At 39.1% G+C, this 16,689-nt stretch overlaps 1 protein-coding gene across 1 annotated transcript; it reads right to left on the bottom strand.

Moving 5' to 3' along the window:
* Positions 1–15,367: 15,367 nt before the first annotated feature.
* On the bottom strand, positions 15,368–16,312 carry LOC127191849 (olfactory receptor 481). Its single transcript, XM_051149180.1, has one exon. The coding sequence runs from the start codon at positions 16,304–16,306 to the stop codon at positions 15,368–15,370; it is 939 nt and encodes a 312-aa protein (XP_051005137.1). The 5' UTR covers positions 16,307–16,312.
* Positions 16,313–16,689: the final 377 nt, after the last annotated feature.

The raw sequence follows: 16,689 nt of genomic DNA, 5'->3' as shown, positions 1-16,689 counted from the left end.
GAAAGAAAACAGTCCAAAGAATCAACAAAACCAAGAGCTGGTTCTTTGAGAAAATCAACAAGATAGACAGACCATTAGCCAAACTAATTAAAAGGCAGAAAGACAGTATTGAAATCAACAAAATCAGAAATGAAAAGAGAGACATAACAACAGACACTGAAGAAATACAAAGAATCATAAGATCCTACTTTGAAGGCATATACACCACAAAATTTGAAAATCTAAGGGAAATGGACGATTTTCTTGATCAATTTCACTTGCCAAAGTTGAGTGAAGAACAGATAAACAAGATAAATAGTCCCATTTCCCCTACAGAAATAGAAGCAATCATTGAGAGTCTTCCAACCAAAAAAAGCCCAGGGCCAGATGGTTTCAGTGCAGAATTCTACCAGACCTTCAAGGGCGAACTAATACCGATACTCTTCAAGCTACTCCAAAAGATAGAAATGGATGGAAAATTACCAAATTCATTCTATGAGGCCATAGTCTCATTGATACCTAAACCTCACAAAGACTCAACAAAGAAAGAGAATTTCAGACCAATTTCTCTTATGAACATCGATGCAAAAATACTAAATAAAATACTTGCAAAATGAATACAAGAACACATCAAAGATATCATTCATCATGACCAAGTAGGCTTCATTCCAGGCATGCAGGGATGGTTTGATATATGGAAATCCATCAATGTAATCCACCATATAAACACACTGCTACTTTTTCTTATGTCTTTTATTTTTATTCAATTTTATTGAAAATGAAGTTATTTTTATACAATATTTTCTGGTTTCTCCTCCCCTATCTTCTCTCATTTCCTTCCCACCACCCAAATCTGCCAACTTCATGTCTTCTTTATTTCTTTTTTAAGAAAAACAGATAAGTAAAAAGACAAACAAGAGTAAAACAAAAAAGAACAAACAGACAAAATTGGAAACCAAAAACCAGTTTTTAAAATGAAAAAAAAATCAGGCTGAGTGTGGTGGCCATGCCTTTAATCCCAGCACTCTGGAGGCAGAGACAGGCAGATCACTGTGAGCTCGAGGACAGCCTGGTCTACAAAGCAAGTCCAGGACAGCCAAGGCTAACACAGAGACACCCTATCTCAAAACAAAAACAAAAACAAAAACAAAAACAAAAAAACAAAAAACAAAAAAAAATCTTAATCAGACAAAAATTCCCCCAAATACCTTTGAATTTGTGTTGTGTTGGCTATGGACTGCTGGTATTCATAAGACTCTCATGAATAAACTAATTTTTCCTTTGTGAGTTGTTAATTGGAGACAGCATCTTAGTTGGGATGGGAGTTCATGTCTATTTTCCTACCATAGCACTGGGACTCTATATGCTTTAAAGCTGTATGGAGTCTGAGTATGCTGCCACAATCTCTGCAAATATATATGTACATCAGTCCTGTTGTGTCTGGAAGACACTGTTTCCTTGGTATTATCCATCTCCTCTGGTTCTTATAATATTTCAGCCTCCTCTTCTCCATAGTTTCTAGAGCCCTAAGGGGAGGGATTTGAAGAAGACATTCCACTTAAGACTGAGTATTTCAAGGCCTCTGCCTCTCTGTACCTTGCTCACTTGTGGGTTCCATCTACTTAAGGAGGAAACTTCACTAATGATGGTTGAGTGAGACGCTCATCTATGAACAGATGTTTACTATGAATAGAAGGATGTTGTTAGGAGTTAGTTTGTTGCTGCATTCCATTAGCAGAACAATATTATTTGGTTTTCTCTTACGTTCATGGCCTATGTAATCTCAGAATCTTGACATCCAGTGTCAGACATGGGTTATATCTCATGGAGTGGGCCATAAATCCAATAAGAAAGTGCTTAGTTCCTGTGTGACATTTGTGCCACTATTGCACCAGTGTGTTATACAGGCAGATCACCACCGTAAATTGATGGGTTTGTAGCTGTGTTGATGTTTAACTATCTCCTCTGGTGTGCAGAGTGCCTTCTAGTACCATTAACAGTAGTCATCTGGGTTGCCTCTAGTTAGGCATCAACCCAACTTCTTCGTGTTCAGTGAGATATGTAAATGTCGTCTTCAGCAACAGTGGCTTAACATCAGTTTGTGTGGAGCAATCAGTAGTATTGGCAACAGCCTGAGCTGTTCAGAGGGGTTCATTGGGCTTCTTTGGCCAGAAACTCAATTAGCTGTAACCAACTTTTGGCACTGGAAATTTCACTTGGTGCAAGAGATGCCTAGCTGGAGCTTTGTCTCCCCTATTATTTAGTGAACCCATTTAAGTTTCTTTCATGTAAGTATATATTTAAAGAAGCAATGATTTTGCATATGACACCTCAAATGGACGTTAGGATTAGTTGCCTTTTCTGCATCTCTTTCCCTAACCTAGTGTTCCTTCCACTTCCACGTAATCCACTTGTTCTGGTACACACCCTCCTTATCTCTAACTATATAGTCTATTTCTCTTTCCTTTGGAAATTCTTTCATCCACACTAGTTCCTTACTATATAACTAACTTCTGTGGTTATACACTAGTTGTATGCCTATTTAAGGCTTAAAATCTAACATCCATAAATAAGAGACTACATATCATATATGCCTTTTGGGGTATGGGTTAGCTTACTCGAGGTGTTATTTATAGTTCCATCTATTTACCTGCAAATCTCATTATTTTATTTTTTTAAACAGATGGATGATATTCCATTATGTAAATGTACCATGTTTACCTGATGCGTTTGTTTGTTAGATATCTAGGCTGTTTCCAAATTCTAGCTGTTATGATTAGACTAGTATAGTAATGCACATGGGTGAGGAAGTTGCTCTGTGGTAGAAAGGACAGTTCTTTGCACATATGCTCGAGTAGTGTAGCTGGATCTTGAGATAGATCTATTCCCAACTTCTTGGCAAAACATCACACTGATTTGTACAGTTGCTGTACAAGTTTGAACTACTAGCACCAGTAGATGAGTGTTCCCTTTTCTCCACATCAAGACAGCATGAGCCATCATTTTTTTTATTGATCTTGGCCATTCTGGCATATATAAGATGAAATTTCAAAGTAGCTTCAATTTGCATTTCCCTAGTGATTAAAGATATTAAACATTTTAAGGAGTTTTTATCCTCGGATAATTGTGTTTTATCTTTTGAGAACTCCCTTTTTAGTTCTCTACACCACTTTTAATTGGGTTATTTGTTTTCTTGATGTTTAATTTTTTAAAGTTCTTCATATATTTCAGACATTAACTTTCTATTGGGTATATTATTGGTAAAGATTTTCCCCTTCTATCGCCTGCCACTTTGTTCAGCTGACAGTGTCCGTGGCCACTCAGAAGCTTTTCAGTTTAATTTGTTTATTACTGACTGTGCCTGCACTGTTGGTAGTCTTCAGAAAGTCCCTTCCTGTGCCAATAAGTTTAGGACTACTCCTTAGCTTCTCTTTTATAATATTCAGAGTAGCTAGCCTTATATTGAGGTCTTTGATCCATTTAGATCTGATCTTTGTGCAAAATAATAAGCATGGGTGTGTTCACATTCTTCTCCACACAGTCATCCAATGTGACCAGCACCATTTGTTGAAGATGCTTGTCTTTTTTCCCCACTGTGTAGTTTTGGTGCTTTGTAAAATAATAGGAGAGCATAGGTGTGTTGTATTTATATATTGGTCTTCAATTTGATTCCATTAATAAACATGTCAATATCATGTTATTTTTATTACTATAGCTCTGTGGCACAACTTGAAATTGGGGGTGGTGCTATCTTCAGAAGCTCTTTTATTATTTATAATGTTTTAAGCTCTCTCAGTTTTTTTGTTTGTTTTTTTGTTTGTTTGTTTCCATCAGAAACCAAGGATTGTCTTTTCAAAATCTGTCAAGACTTGTCTTGGAATTTTGCTGGAGATAGCATTGAGTCTTTATATTGCTTTTTGTAGGGTGGCCATTTTATTATATCAGCCATCCAGTCCACAAGCATGGACGATCTTTCCATCTTCTGACTTCTTCAATTTTTAGGTGTCTTAAAACACTTATTATACAAGTCTTTCATTTGCTTGGTTAAAGTTACCCTAAGATATATGTCTCTTAAGATTATTGTAAATAGTATCATTTCCCTGATTTATTTCTTAATCCAATTGTCATATGCATATGGGATGGCTACTGATTTTTGTGTATCAATTTTGTATTCTGCTGTTTTTTTTTTCTGAAAGTGTTTATCAGCTATAGAGGCATTCTGGTGGAGTTTTTGTCATTTCTACAACTGAGACCTTTCTAGGTTTCAAAAATTATAGACTTAGCAAAAACATGAGTTCTTGAACTTTATAGCAGTATTCCAGGCTGTGTAAATAGAGTTATTTGTATATGCTAAAGATTATATTGGAGCTAAAAATTATGAGACCAAGATTCAGGGATCTAAGAAGCTAGAGAATGGAATTAGAAATTCCCCTAGTCATTTTCTACAAAGAAATTTGAGTTTTTCAGGATGCACAGCAACTGTCCAGACAATAATAAGCTGAAAATCTCAGTACAGATTTTATCTTTTTGTAGTTCATCATTCAAAGTTAGGTAAGTTTAAGTTTTTGAGGAGAAAGTGAGCCTATAGTGTCATTGTCTTTTATTTTAGATACTAGGCTTGGGAAGATTTTAGGGTAATCTAGGAAAATGTGGTCCTCAACTACAAACAATAGTCAAAACTTCATGGCTACCAGCAGTTGGCTGGAATGCAAACTTAAGTGTTAAACTGTGTGCACAGATACCAGCTGATTTCCTATGTGACTGATTTGTTTTGTCACAGTGTTCTCATCTTCTCTAAGGGATTAACTGATTTCATAGACTCCAAAATAAAACATATCTTACAGGAAGATATGTCGATATGTCAATCTCATTTCTTATCATTTGTCTTCATTGTCCATCACTCAATAATCTTAAAATGACAAGGCACAGCAAAGGTAGCGCCAAATGAAAATAATTCAAGAATTGCATACACACATTCACACACACACACACACACACACACACACACACACACACACACGAGAGAGAGAGAGAGAGAGAGAGAGAGAGAGAGAGAGAGAGAGAGAGAGAAATAGGAGGACGGAATGAAATAAAGGGGAAAAAGAGAGGAAGAGAAAGATGAAAAGGGAGGAAAATAGAGAAAATAGTACATTTGAATCTGAGAAAAGAAACATAAGTGAAAGACTCAGTAGGCTTACAATTCTATCACAGCAGAAGTAGAGTTTGTAACTGAAAGACTTGTTGAAAGAAAAATAAATACTACAGGATGGAAGTGAAGATAGTCCAAGAGTTTCCTATGAGATGTGAAAGCATCTGACATGTGAAGAATTTAAGTTCAAAATAGGAGGCCCATGAGGTAGAAGACATGTCTGAAGATAGTCACCAAAAGATTTCCAAGTTAGTGAAATAACCTGAGCTAAGAAATTCTAAGAAGTCTGAGATACCCAAGATGATAAATATGAGTCCAGGTTACATTTAGGCAAATTATGGACAGAGTACTAAAAAGGAACTGTGGGCGGAGTTATAGTTTAATAGTAGATTGCTTGCTTAGCAGGTAGTGCGCCCTGGATTTGATTTTCTGTGTTATAAGAAAGGGGTGAGAGAGACAGACAGAGAGAGAGAGAGACAGAGAGAGAGAGAGACAGAGACAGAGAGAGACAGAGACAGAGAGAGAGAGAGAGAGAGAGAGAGAGAGAGAGAGAGAGACAGAGAAAAACAGGTAGAAGATAAAGTATGTATTCTACTTAAAAAGAAAAAAGATACGTTCAAAGAAATGATAAAAACTAGACTCCAGTGAAGTTTTGTGTAAAAATAATTTTACCTGTTAATACAAAATTCTATCCTAAACAAAATATCACTCAAAATTGAGGGTGCAAAAAGGAATATTTTGACAAAAAGAAACCTATTAAAAACTCAACATCAGTAAACTACCATTATGAGAAGAAACAAAATATTAAATAAAAAGCAACTGAAGAAAGCAATGGATTGCAAAAAAAAAGCATATATAGTAAGCTAGGTGAGCTTTAAGAAGGAGAAGGGAACAGTTTTAAGAAATAATTAGCAGTTTTGGCTCCTGTGAGTGAGTAGGTGACATCATTGCCAAAAAGCTTGCAGAATCAGGTTGAAATGAGAAAAAAATGGCTCTCTTGTCTAATTTTCTGCAAAGGTTTACTGAAAGGATCACATACACAAACTTGAGCACTCAGGCTGGTGAATTTTCCTAAGTACATATACCCCTATAATTTTACCCCAATTACAATATACATTGATTTTTGTCACCCCTATAAATTGATCTCCTTCTCTTAAACTTTTAAGCATAAATCCACTGCTACATTTTACAAAGATATGAGAAATTGTATGGTTTCTAAGCACCAATCCATTTCATAGATGGAAAATTTACTGAAATTTATATTTTAAAAGATTTAAAAGGTTTATATTTTAAAAGACTTATATTTTTAAAATTTTTTAAAAGAAACATAGATAAGAATTTTAAATCTTTCCCAGTTTGAATCCCTGCCTTCTAACTACAAATCTTACAAATAATAAGTAAAGATCACACAGACACAGACACAGACACAGACACACACACACACACACACACACACACACACACACACACCTGTATGAGAGTTTTAGATTGCTCTCAATGGGAGTAGAGTCATTATTGTTGATTCTTATTTATTAACTCAGTCTATTTTGGTAAAATTCTTTTTATTGCCACTGATAGCCTTTTTTATTTTTGTCTTTTCTCTTTTTAAAAAGGCTTCTATTATTTGTGTTCTTGATACTCTCTAAGCCTGTATCCCCCTCTCTTCCAGGAATAAATTGCCCAATAATGAAACTTAATAGCGAACTAAGCAGGCAGTTTTATTTCCTTGCTAGGTCTACCATAGCCAAGTGCTGTAAGGTGCATGTCTTAGGCAATTCAGATGTATGTCTTGCAGCTCTGGAGGCTTGGAGTCCAAGACCAAGGCATTGTTGGGGCTTGTTTCTTCTTGGGGTTCTGAGGGAGAATCAGTTCCATGCCTCTCCTGTAGCTTTTTCAAGTTTAAGTCAATGTTTGTCATGTATGTTCATTTCCAATGTTCATTAGCATGGGCAGCAGCATCCAGTTCTGTGTGGGTTTTTTTAATAGTGTCTTTTGTGAACAAGAAGTCAGCCTGTAAAATGGTTTTTCCATATCTTCTCATGGTTTGTCCAACATTACAACCATATTAATAACAAAAATACATTCACTAAAGTACTAATCATAAATCATTGTTAGAAGACTTAGAGGTAGAAATTTCCATGGGCAGACTGATTATGAATTGGGTAAGCAGTGACCCAGAGAGTGGCAAATGTGTTCTCTGATTGAGCCATAATTTCCTGTCTATTTGATATTGTTCAAGGAGAGTTTCCCCATCCTGTTGTCATCCTCCAAAAAAATGTCTGCTACCCAATTCCACACTAACAGCTATGTATGCAGACCTCAGTTGGCAGATATAGTCTGAGAGTCATTCAATTTCCTCTGTTATCTGATTTGGATCTTGTAATGGTAAAACAGAGGTATTATGATTTTTTCCATTCTGGATCCAATTAAAGAAAAATAAACAGAATTTTTTTTTGGTTTTTTTCAATTCTTTTTTTTGTTTTGTTTTGTTTTTTTATGTTTTGTTTTGTTCTGTTTTGTTTCTTTTTTTATTAATTTATTCATATTACATCTCGATTGTTAGCCCTTCCCCTGTTTCCTCCCATTCTTCCCTCCCTCCCATTTCTCCCCTTCTCCCCTCCCCTATGTCTGTGACTGAGGGAGACCTCCTCCCCCTATATATGCTCTCAGAATATCAAGTCTCTTCTTGGTAACTAGCTATCCTTCCTCTGAGTGCCACCAGGCCTCCCCATCCGGGGGACATGGTCAGAAAAGGGGCACCAGAGTTCGTGTGAGAGTCAGATCTCACTCTCCACTCAACGGTGGAGAGTATCATGTTCGTCGGCTAGGTCTTGGTAGGGGTTCGAAGCTTACTGCCTATATTCTCCTTGGCTGGTGCCTTAGTTTGAGGAGAACCCCAGGATCCAGATCTGCCTGTCATAAAGTTCTTCTTGTAGGTTTCCAGGACCCTGTGGGTCCTACTATTTCCTCTTTCTTCGATGCTACTCTTGCCTAAAGTCTCAATCGGATATCTTCTCCTATGACCCACTTTCTTGGTAAGTAAAGATTTTCATGGTACGTATCCCTTGGACTAGTGTTTTGATATAAGTGAGTATATACCGTTTGTCTCTTTTTGCTTCTGGGTGAACTCACTCATTATAATAATTTCTAGATCAATCCATTTGTCCACAAATTTTGGGAATTCCTCGTTTTTAATAGCTGAGTAGTATTCCATTGTGTAAATATACCACAGTTTCTTAGTCCATTCTTCTACTGAGGGACACTTAGGCTGTTTCCATGTTCTGGCTATTATGTATAGAGCAACTATGAACATGGTTTAGCATATGTCCCTGTTATGTGGTAGGGCATTTTCTGGGTATATTCCAAGGAGTGGGATGGCTGGGTCTTGAAGCCCTATTCCCATTTTTCTGAGAAAGCGCCAGATAGCTTTCCAAAGTGGTTGTACTAGTTTGCATTCCCACCAGCAATGAAGGAGTGTTCCTCTCTCTCCACATCCTCGCCAACATGTGGTATCATTTGAGTTTTTGATCTTAGCCATTCTGATGGGTGTAAGATGGAATCTCAGTGTCGTTTTGATTTGCATTTCTCTGATGATTAACGAGGATGAACATTTCTTTAAGCGTTTCTTGGCCATTTGATATTCCTCTGTTGAGAATTCTCTGTTAAGTTCCAAGCCCCATTTCGCAATTGGGTTGTTTGGTTTTGTGGTGTTTAGTTTCTTGAGTTCTTTATATATTTTGGATATTAAACCTTTGTCAGATGAAGGGTTGGTGAAGATCTTTTCCCATTCTGTAGGCTGTCGCTTAGTTCTACTGACAATGTCTCCTGCCTTACAGAAGCTTCTTAGCCTCATGAGGTCCCATTTATTAATTGTCGACATTAAGGCCTGGGCTGTTGGTGTACTGTTCAGGAAGTTGTTTCCTGTGCCTATGTGTCCCAGGCTCTTCCCCACTTTTTCCTCTAACTGAATTAATGTCTCGGTTTTAAGTTGAGGTCTTTAGTCCACTTAGACTTGAGTTTTGTGCATGGTGACAAATAAGGGTCTAATTGCATTTTTCTACATGTAGACATCCAGTTAGACCAGCACCATTTGTTGAAGATGCTATCCTTTTTCCATTGAATAGATTTGGCTTCTTTGTCAAAAATCAAGTGAGCAAATGTGTGTGGATTCATCTCTGGGTCTTCGATTCAATTCCATTGATCCACCACTCTATTGCTTTGCCAGTACCATGCTGTTTTAATTACTGTTGCTCTGTAGTACAGCTTGAGATCAGGTATGGAGATTCCTCCAGAGGATCTTTTGTTGTATAGGATTGTTTTTGCTATTCTGGGTTTTTTATTTCTCCATATGAATTTGAGAATTGATCTTTCAATATCTTCAAAGTATTTTGTAGGTATTTTGATAGGGATTGCGTTGAATCTGTAAATTGCTTTTGGTAAGATGGCCATTTTTACTATGTTGATTCTCCCGATCCACAAACAAGGTAAATCCCTCCATCTTCTCATGTCATCTTCAATCTCTTTCTTCAGAGGTTTGAAGTTTTTTTTTCGAATAAGTCCTTCACTTGCTTGGTTAGTTATTCCTAGATATTTTATATTGTTTGTGGCTATCGTAAAGGGAGTAGTTTTCCTAATTTCTTCCTCTGCCTGTTTGTCATTTGTATACAGGAACACTACTGACTTTTTTGAGTTTATTTTGTATCCTGCCAATTTGCTGAAGGTGTTTATCAGCTGTAGGAGTTCTCTGGTGGAAGTTTGCGGGTCACTTATATACACTATCATATCATCTGCAAATAAGGATAATTTGACTTCTTCCTTTCCCATTTGGATCCCCTTGATCTCCTTTTGCTGTCTTATTGCTCTGGCTAGAACTTCAAGAACTATATTGAAGCGATAAGGGGACAGGGTTCAGCCTTGTCTGGTTCCCGATTTTAGAGGCATTTCCTTGGGTATCTCTCCATTTAATTTAATGTTGGCTGTTGGTTTGCTGTATATGGCCTTTATTATGTTTAGATAAGTGCCTTGTATTCCCGATCTCTCCAGAACATTGAACATAAATGGGTGTTGGATTTTGTCAAATGCTTTTTCTGCATCTAAAGAGATGATCATGTGGTTTTTCTCTTTCAGATTGTTTATATGGTGGATTACATTGATGGATTTCCATATGTTAAACCATCCCTGCATGCCTGGAATGAAGCCTACCTGGTCATGGTGAATGATATCTTTGATATGCTGTTGTATTTGCTTTGGGAGAATTTTGTTGAGTATTTTTGCATCAATGTTCATAAGAGATATTGGTCTGAAATTCTTTTTTTTGTTGGATCTTTGTGAGGTTTAGGTATCAATGTGACTGTGGCCTCATAGAAGGAATTTGGTAATATTCCGTCCATTTCTATCTTTTGGAATAGCTTGAATAGTATCGGTATTAGCTCCTCTTTGAAGGTCTGGTAGAATTCTGCACTGAAACCATCTGGCCCTGGGCTTTTTTTGGTTGGGAGACTATCAATGGTTGCTTCTATTTCTATAGGTGAAATAGGGCTATTTAATTTGTTTATCTGGACTTGGTTCAATTTTGGCAAATGGAATCGGTCGAGAAATTTGTCCATTTCCCTTAAATTTTCGAATTTTGTGGCATAAATGCCTTTAAAGTAGGTTCTTACGATTCTTTGTATTTCTTCGGTGTCTGTTGTTATGTCTCCCTTTTCATTTCTGATTTTGTTAATTTGGATAGTGTTTCTCTGTCTTTTAGTTAGACTGGCTAACAGTTTGTCTATCTTGTTAATTTTCTCAAAGAACCAGCTCTTGGTTTTGTTGATTCTTTGGATTGTTCTCTTTGTTTCTAATTTATTGATTTCAGCCCTGAGTTTGATTATTTCTAGGCGTCTACTCCTCTTGGGTGTTTCTGCTTCTTTTTTTTTCTAGAGCTTCCAGATGTGTTGTTAGGTTGTTTATGTGGGATGATTCCTTTTTCTTTTTGAAGGCACTTAGTGCTATGAATTTTCCTCTTAGCACTGCTTTCAATGTGTCCCACAAATTTGGGTATGTTGTTCCATCATTTTCATTGAATTTCAGGAAGTCTTTTATTTCTTCCCTTATTTCTTCCATGACCCATGTGTCATTAAGTAAGTTGTTTAGTTTCCACGTGTTAGTATGCTTTTTGTTATTTCTGTTGTTGTTGAAGTCCAGCCTTAGACCATGGTGATCTGATAAAATACAAGGTATTATTTCAATCTTCTTGTATCTATTGAGGTTTGCTTCATGACCAACTATGTGATCAATTTTAGAGAACGTTCCATGGGGTGCTGAGAAAAAGGTATAATCCTTTGCATTTGGGTGGAAAGTTCTGTAGATATCTGTTAGATCCATTTGATTCATGACATTGGTTACTGAGGTTATTTCCCGGCTTATTTTTTGATTCAAAGACCTATCCTTGAGTGAAAGAGGGGTGTTGAAGTCTCCCACTATTAATGTGTGGGTATCAATGGGTGGGGCAAGCTTTGTTAATAACTCTTTTACAAATGTGGGAGCCCTTGTATTCGGAGCATAGATGTTCAAAATTGTGATGTCTTCTTGGTTGGCTTTACCTTTGACAAGTACGAAGTGACCATCCTCATTTCGTTTGATTAATTTTGGTTGAAAGTCTATTTTATTAGATATTAGAATGGCTACCCCAGCTTCCTTCTTGTGACCATTTGCGTGGAATATTTTTCCCCAACCTTTTACTCTGAGGCAATGTCTGTCCTTGTGGTTGAGGTGTGTTTCTTGAATGCAGAAGAATGTTGGGTCATGTTTATGCATCCATTCCATTAGTCTGTGTCTTTTTATTGGAGAGTTGAGACCATTGACGTTGAGAGATATTAACGACCAGTGATTGGTGAGTTCCTTCATTTTTGGTATTTGTAACAGTTGAGATTTTGTGAGGTTGTGATTTTGCAATGGTATATTTACCTATTTCCTATGTAGTTTTTGGTTGTAGTTTGACCAGTTGGGGTGGAGTTTTCCTTCTAAAAGCTTCTGTAAAGCTGGATTTGTGGCTAGGTACTGTTTGAATTTGTTTTTGTCATGAAATAACTTGTCTTCTCTGTCAGTGGTTATTGATAATTTTGCTGGATATAGTAGTCTTGCCTGGTATCTGTGTTCTCTTAGGGTTTGCAGCACCTCTGTCCAGGCCCTTCTGGCTTTCATGGTCTCTGCTGAGAAGTCAGGAGTAATTCTGATAGGTTTGCCTTCGTATGTTACTCGGCCTTTTTCTCTTGCCGCTTTCAATATTTTTTCCTTGTTCTGTATATTTTGTGTTGTTATTATTATGTGGCGGGAAGATTTTCTTTTCAGGTCTATTCTATTTGGTGTTCTGTAGGCCTCTTGTATGCTCGTATGCATCTCTTTCTTCAAACTGGGAAAATTTTCCTTCATTATTTGATTAAAGATGTGTTCTGGGCTGTGGGGTCGGCTGTCCAGTTTCTTCTGTATCCCTATTATTCAAAAGTTTCGTCTTTTCAGTTCTTGAATGGTCTGTGTTAGGAACTTTTCAGATTTAGCATTTCCCTGAATGGTTGTTTCCAGTTCTGCGATTGTATCTTCAAGTCCTGATATTCGTTCTTCCATTTCTTGCAATCTGTTAGATAAGGCCACCTCTGAGATGCTTGTTTTCCTCTTTGCAGACTCTTGGTCACGTTTTTCTTCTGTGTGTTCCTGCATCATAGCTTCCATTTTTATCTTCATGTCTTGGACTGTTTTAATGATTTCCATCATCTGGTTATTTATATTTTTCTGAAATTCTTCAAGTGCCTCTTTATATGACTCTTTTAACTCTTCAGCCCTCTTGTTTGCCTCCTCCTGCATTTGTTTACAGATTTTATTTGTTTCTTCCATTATCATCTTCTTTACTAAGGACTTGAGGTCATTTTCTTGCCTATCCATTGCTGTTAGGTTCTCTAGGTTGTTTTCATTGGGAATGTTGGAATCCGGAGATGCCAAACTGTTTTGGTTTTTGATAGGATTCTTACGCTGTCCTCTTATCATTTTGATGACTCTGGTGTTGGAAGGTATTTGTAGTGACCTTCACTGTTTGAGAGTGGTTAATTGATGACTGATTATAGGTCAGGTGCTCTTGCCTGTGGGGATCAGGGGGTATTTTTGTGGAACAGGTAGGTGATCCGGTTTCACTCCTGGTGATTTTCGTCTGCCCCCTGGGCTCCAGGCTGAGCCAGCCAAAGTAGATATCTGTTTGGACTTTACTGCTGTAATTCAGATCAGCAGTCTTGGGACCTAGAATAAGGTCCGCACACAAACGTTCTGGCTGAGTAGGTTGATCCCAGCTGCCTGTCCTTCCTGTGGATTTGTAGTCAAGACCCCAGGTAGATCAGATCTTCTGGAGGTGTAGCTGTCTTTTAGCTCTGCCTCTATACCCTGTAGCAGTGCCCAACCTCTCCCAGTACTATATGCCTAGAGGGACCAAGGTCGCTCTTGGTCAGCAATTAGACACTGCAAGAAAGACCCTCTTTTTGTCTCCCAATAAAGTGAGAGTGCCTGCCTTGCTCGGGCCAGGATCTCCCCTGGACACTCTCATTCAGGGAACATGGAGCGCTGTGCCAGGGCCTTGCGGCTGGGCAGTTAGTAAGACTGGCTCTGCAGAGCTCTGGTGGCCGCTCGTGTACCCAAATCTTTCCGCTGGGGTATGTGGGACCCTTCACACTATGGGTCAGCAATTAGACACTGCAAACACAACCCATCCATGTCTCATCTCCTGATAATGTGAGAGTGCCTGCCTTGCTCAGGCCAGGATCTCCCGCTGGGCTCACTCATTGAGAAGCAGGGAGCACAGGGCCAGCTCAGCTGGTCTCTCTCATTCGGGGAGCAAGGAGCGCAGTGCCAGGGCCTTGCGGCTGGGCAGTTAGTAAGACTGGCTCTGCAGAGCTCTGGCAGCCGCTCACGGACCCAAATCTTTCCGCCGAGGTATGTGGGTCCCCTCACACTCTGGGTCAGCAATTAGGCACTGCAAACACAACCCATCCACGTCTCGTCTCCCGATAATGTGAGAGTGCCTGCCTTGCTCGGGCCAGAATCTCCAGCTGGGCTCTCTCATTCGGGGAGCGGGGAGCAGAGCGAAGGACCAGTGCCTTGCGGCTGGGTAGGGACAAAAGGGTTGCAGAGCTCTGGCAGAAGCCCGCGGACCCAGGTCTTCCTGCAGGGCTAATAAGTTCAGCTATAGCTCTAGGCAAGACCCATGTCTCCCGATGGGTCTGTGGAAGCAGTTCAAACTGATTTCTCACTGCCGCTGTTTGCAGGCTCAGTCTGCTGTGATTGGTGTTATGTTTGGCCCCCGGATGGCCAGCGAGCTGTAGTCCCACTATAACTGTCTCTGTTGGGTCCCGCCGCCTGTGTTTTCAGTCAGCCTAGGCGGGTGACCTCTGCAGTTTGGGGTGGTGTGGAAGGAGGAATCCTAGGGCAGATTCACCCTCTTCGCTGCGATTCCTCTGGCTGGGGACTCTGGAAAAACCCCTCTCCAAACAGCGAGTCTGTGCTTTATATACAGGCTGCAGTTTGCATGTGGATTCCGTCTCAGAGTTTGGGGAGTGCGTTTAGCACCTCCGGGATGTTGCTTGACCCAGGGGGGTAGGCCCCCTGTTTGGTCTGTGGCCTTTGGGGCCCCACTCACCTACAGTTCTCAAAGTCCAGCAATCTGTTGCTCCTCTTATATCTCTGGTCTCCACAAAGTAGATCAGATACGTGGCTTAATGGTCAGCGCCATCTTGGAATCCCCCCACCAGAATTTATTTTTTTTCAGTGACACTATGTCCCACTGTTTCCAACATGTAAGGGAAATAAATACCTTTAGAGGGCAGTGACCTGAATCTCTAACTTTACAGGCATTCCATTTTTTTCATATCTACTGGAAATTTCATTCCCAGGTGTTATTTTAAATAAGAGATTAAAAGAGCTTTGAAATATATCTATTTAAATAACATTACAAAATTTGCAAATAAGTAATATTTAAAGTTATAACTTATCCTGTGATGTGTTCTTACCTTGAAAAAATCCACATTTCACTTGAATGCAGCAGGTATCCATGTAAATGACACTTTTTAGCTTTTAAATGGAAATAAGCATCAATTTTCTGTACTTATAGGAGCTTTTCCTATATGTAAGTGTTCAGGTTAAGGATAAATAACATGGAAATATGACACACTGATGTTCTTCAGATTATTGATTTTATTAACCATAGAGTTTTGTCTGATTTCAAGGGAACCAATGTGTTCTGGCCATTAATTTTTTCATAGCCTCTTTCACCTCCTTGTTCCTCAGACTATAGATGAGAGGATTCAACATGGGAATTACCACTGTATAGATCACAGAGGCCACTTTGACTTGATCCGCTGAATAGCTAGACTTGGGCATCACGTACACAAACAAAACTGTCCCGTAAAACAAAGTGACTGCAGTAAGATGGGAAGTGCAGGTGGAGAAAGCTTTGTTCCTTCCCTCAGTAGAGCGCATCCTTAAGATTGAGTGTAGGATATAAATATAAGACACAATGATGGTAGAAAGTGTGCTCACCAAGACCGATGCAGAGGAGATGGATGGGGATATCTCAGCAATGTAAGCATGGCCACAAGAGAGTTTCACGAGTGGGAAGAGGTCACAGAAAAAATGGTTGATTTTGTTTGGGCCACAGAAGTTTAGATTCACAAAACAGCCTGTGAACGACGAAGCATTCATGCACCCACCCAAGTAAGATGCCCCCAGCAGAAAGATGCAGACCTCTGGGGACATCTGCGTGGAGTAGAGCAAGGGTGAGCAGATGGCCACGTAGCGGTCATAGGCCATGGCGGCCAGCAGGAAGCACTCTGTTGTTCCAAAAGCTACATCAGAGCCAAGCTGGGCTGCACAGCCAGTGAGAGGGATAGTAGTTTTCTCTCTTAAGAAACTGATGAGCATGATGGGTGTGACTGATGTGGAGTACCCAATGTCCACAAAGGCTAGATGGCTGAGGAACAGGTACATGGGGGTGTGAAGCTGTGGGCTGCTTCGGATTAAGAGGATTATACTGATGTTTCCCACTACGGTCACTATATAAACTGGTAGAAAAAACAGAAATAAGATGGCACGTAGTATAGGACTATCTGTTAGTCCCAAAATAATGAATTCTGTCACCATGGTGTCATTTTCAGTCTCCATTCATTCACTCAGTGGTGCCTACTGGAACCAGAACCAGAGGAGAGTCACTGGCAGAAATGACCCTGCAGTTAGTATATGTACTAAAATGTAATCTTAAAATTTTAAATGGCAAATTTATCTTAGTCATAGAATGCTTGTAAATTTTCTTTTCAAATACCACAAGATATTATAATAGGAAACTCAATTATTTTAGGATCCTAAAACTAGGAAGTTCCTACTTGCATAGTGCAAGCTGTGACTAATTTAAAGATTTATGTCAGGGCTGATTCTTGGTGCTCCCATCCACATTACAAACTTCACCTCTGCCCCAGTATTCTGTTCTCCAGCAAATGGAACCTCCTTTTGTGTAATTGTCTGACTAATAACAACGGAGGTCATTTGGG

Source organism: Acomys russatus, chromosome 7 (assembly GCF_903995435.1).
Source record: "Acomys russatus chromosome 7, mAcoRus1.1, whole genome shotgun sequence".
In the NCBI taxonomy this organism is placed as follows: Eukaryota; Metazoa; Chordata; class Mammalia; order Rodentia; family Muridae; genus Acomys; species Acomys russatus.
Note: the sequence above shows the minus strand (reverse complement) of the source record. Positions and strands in the feature narration are given on the sequence as shown.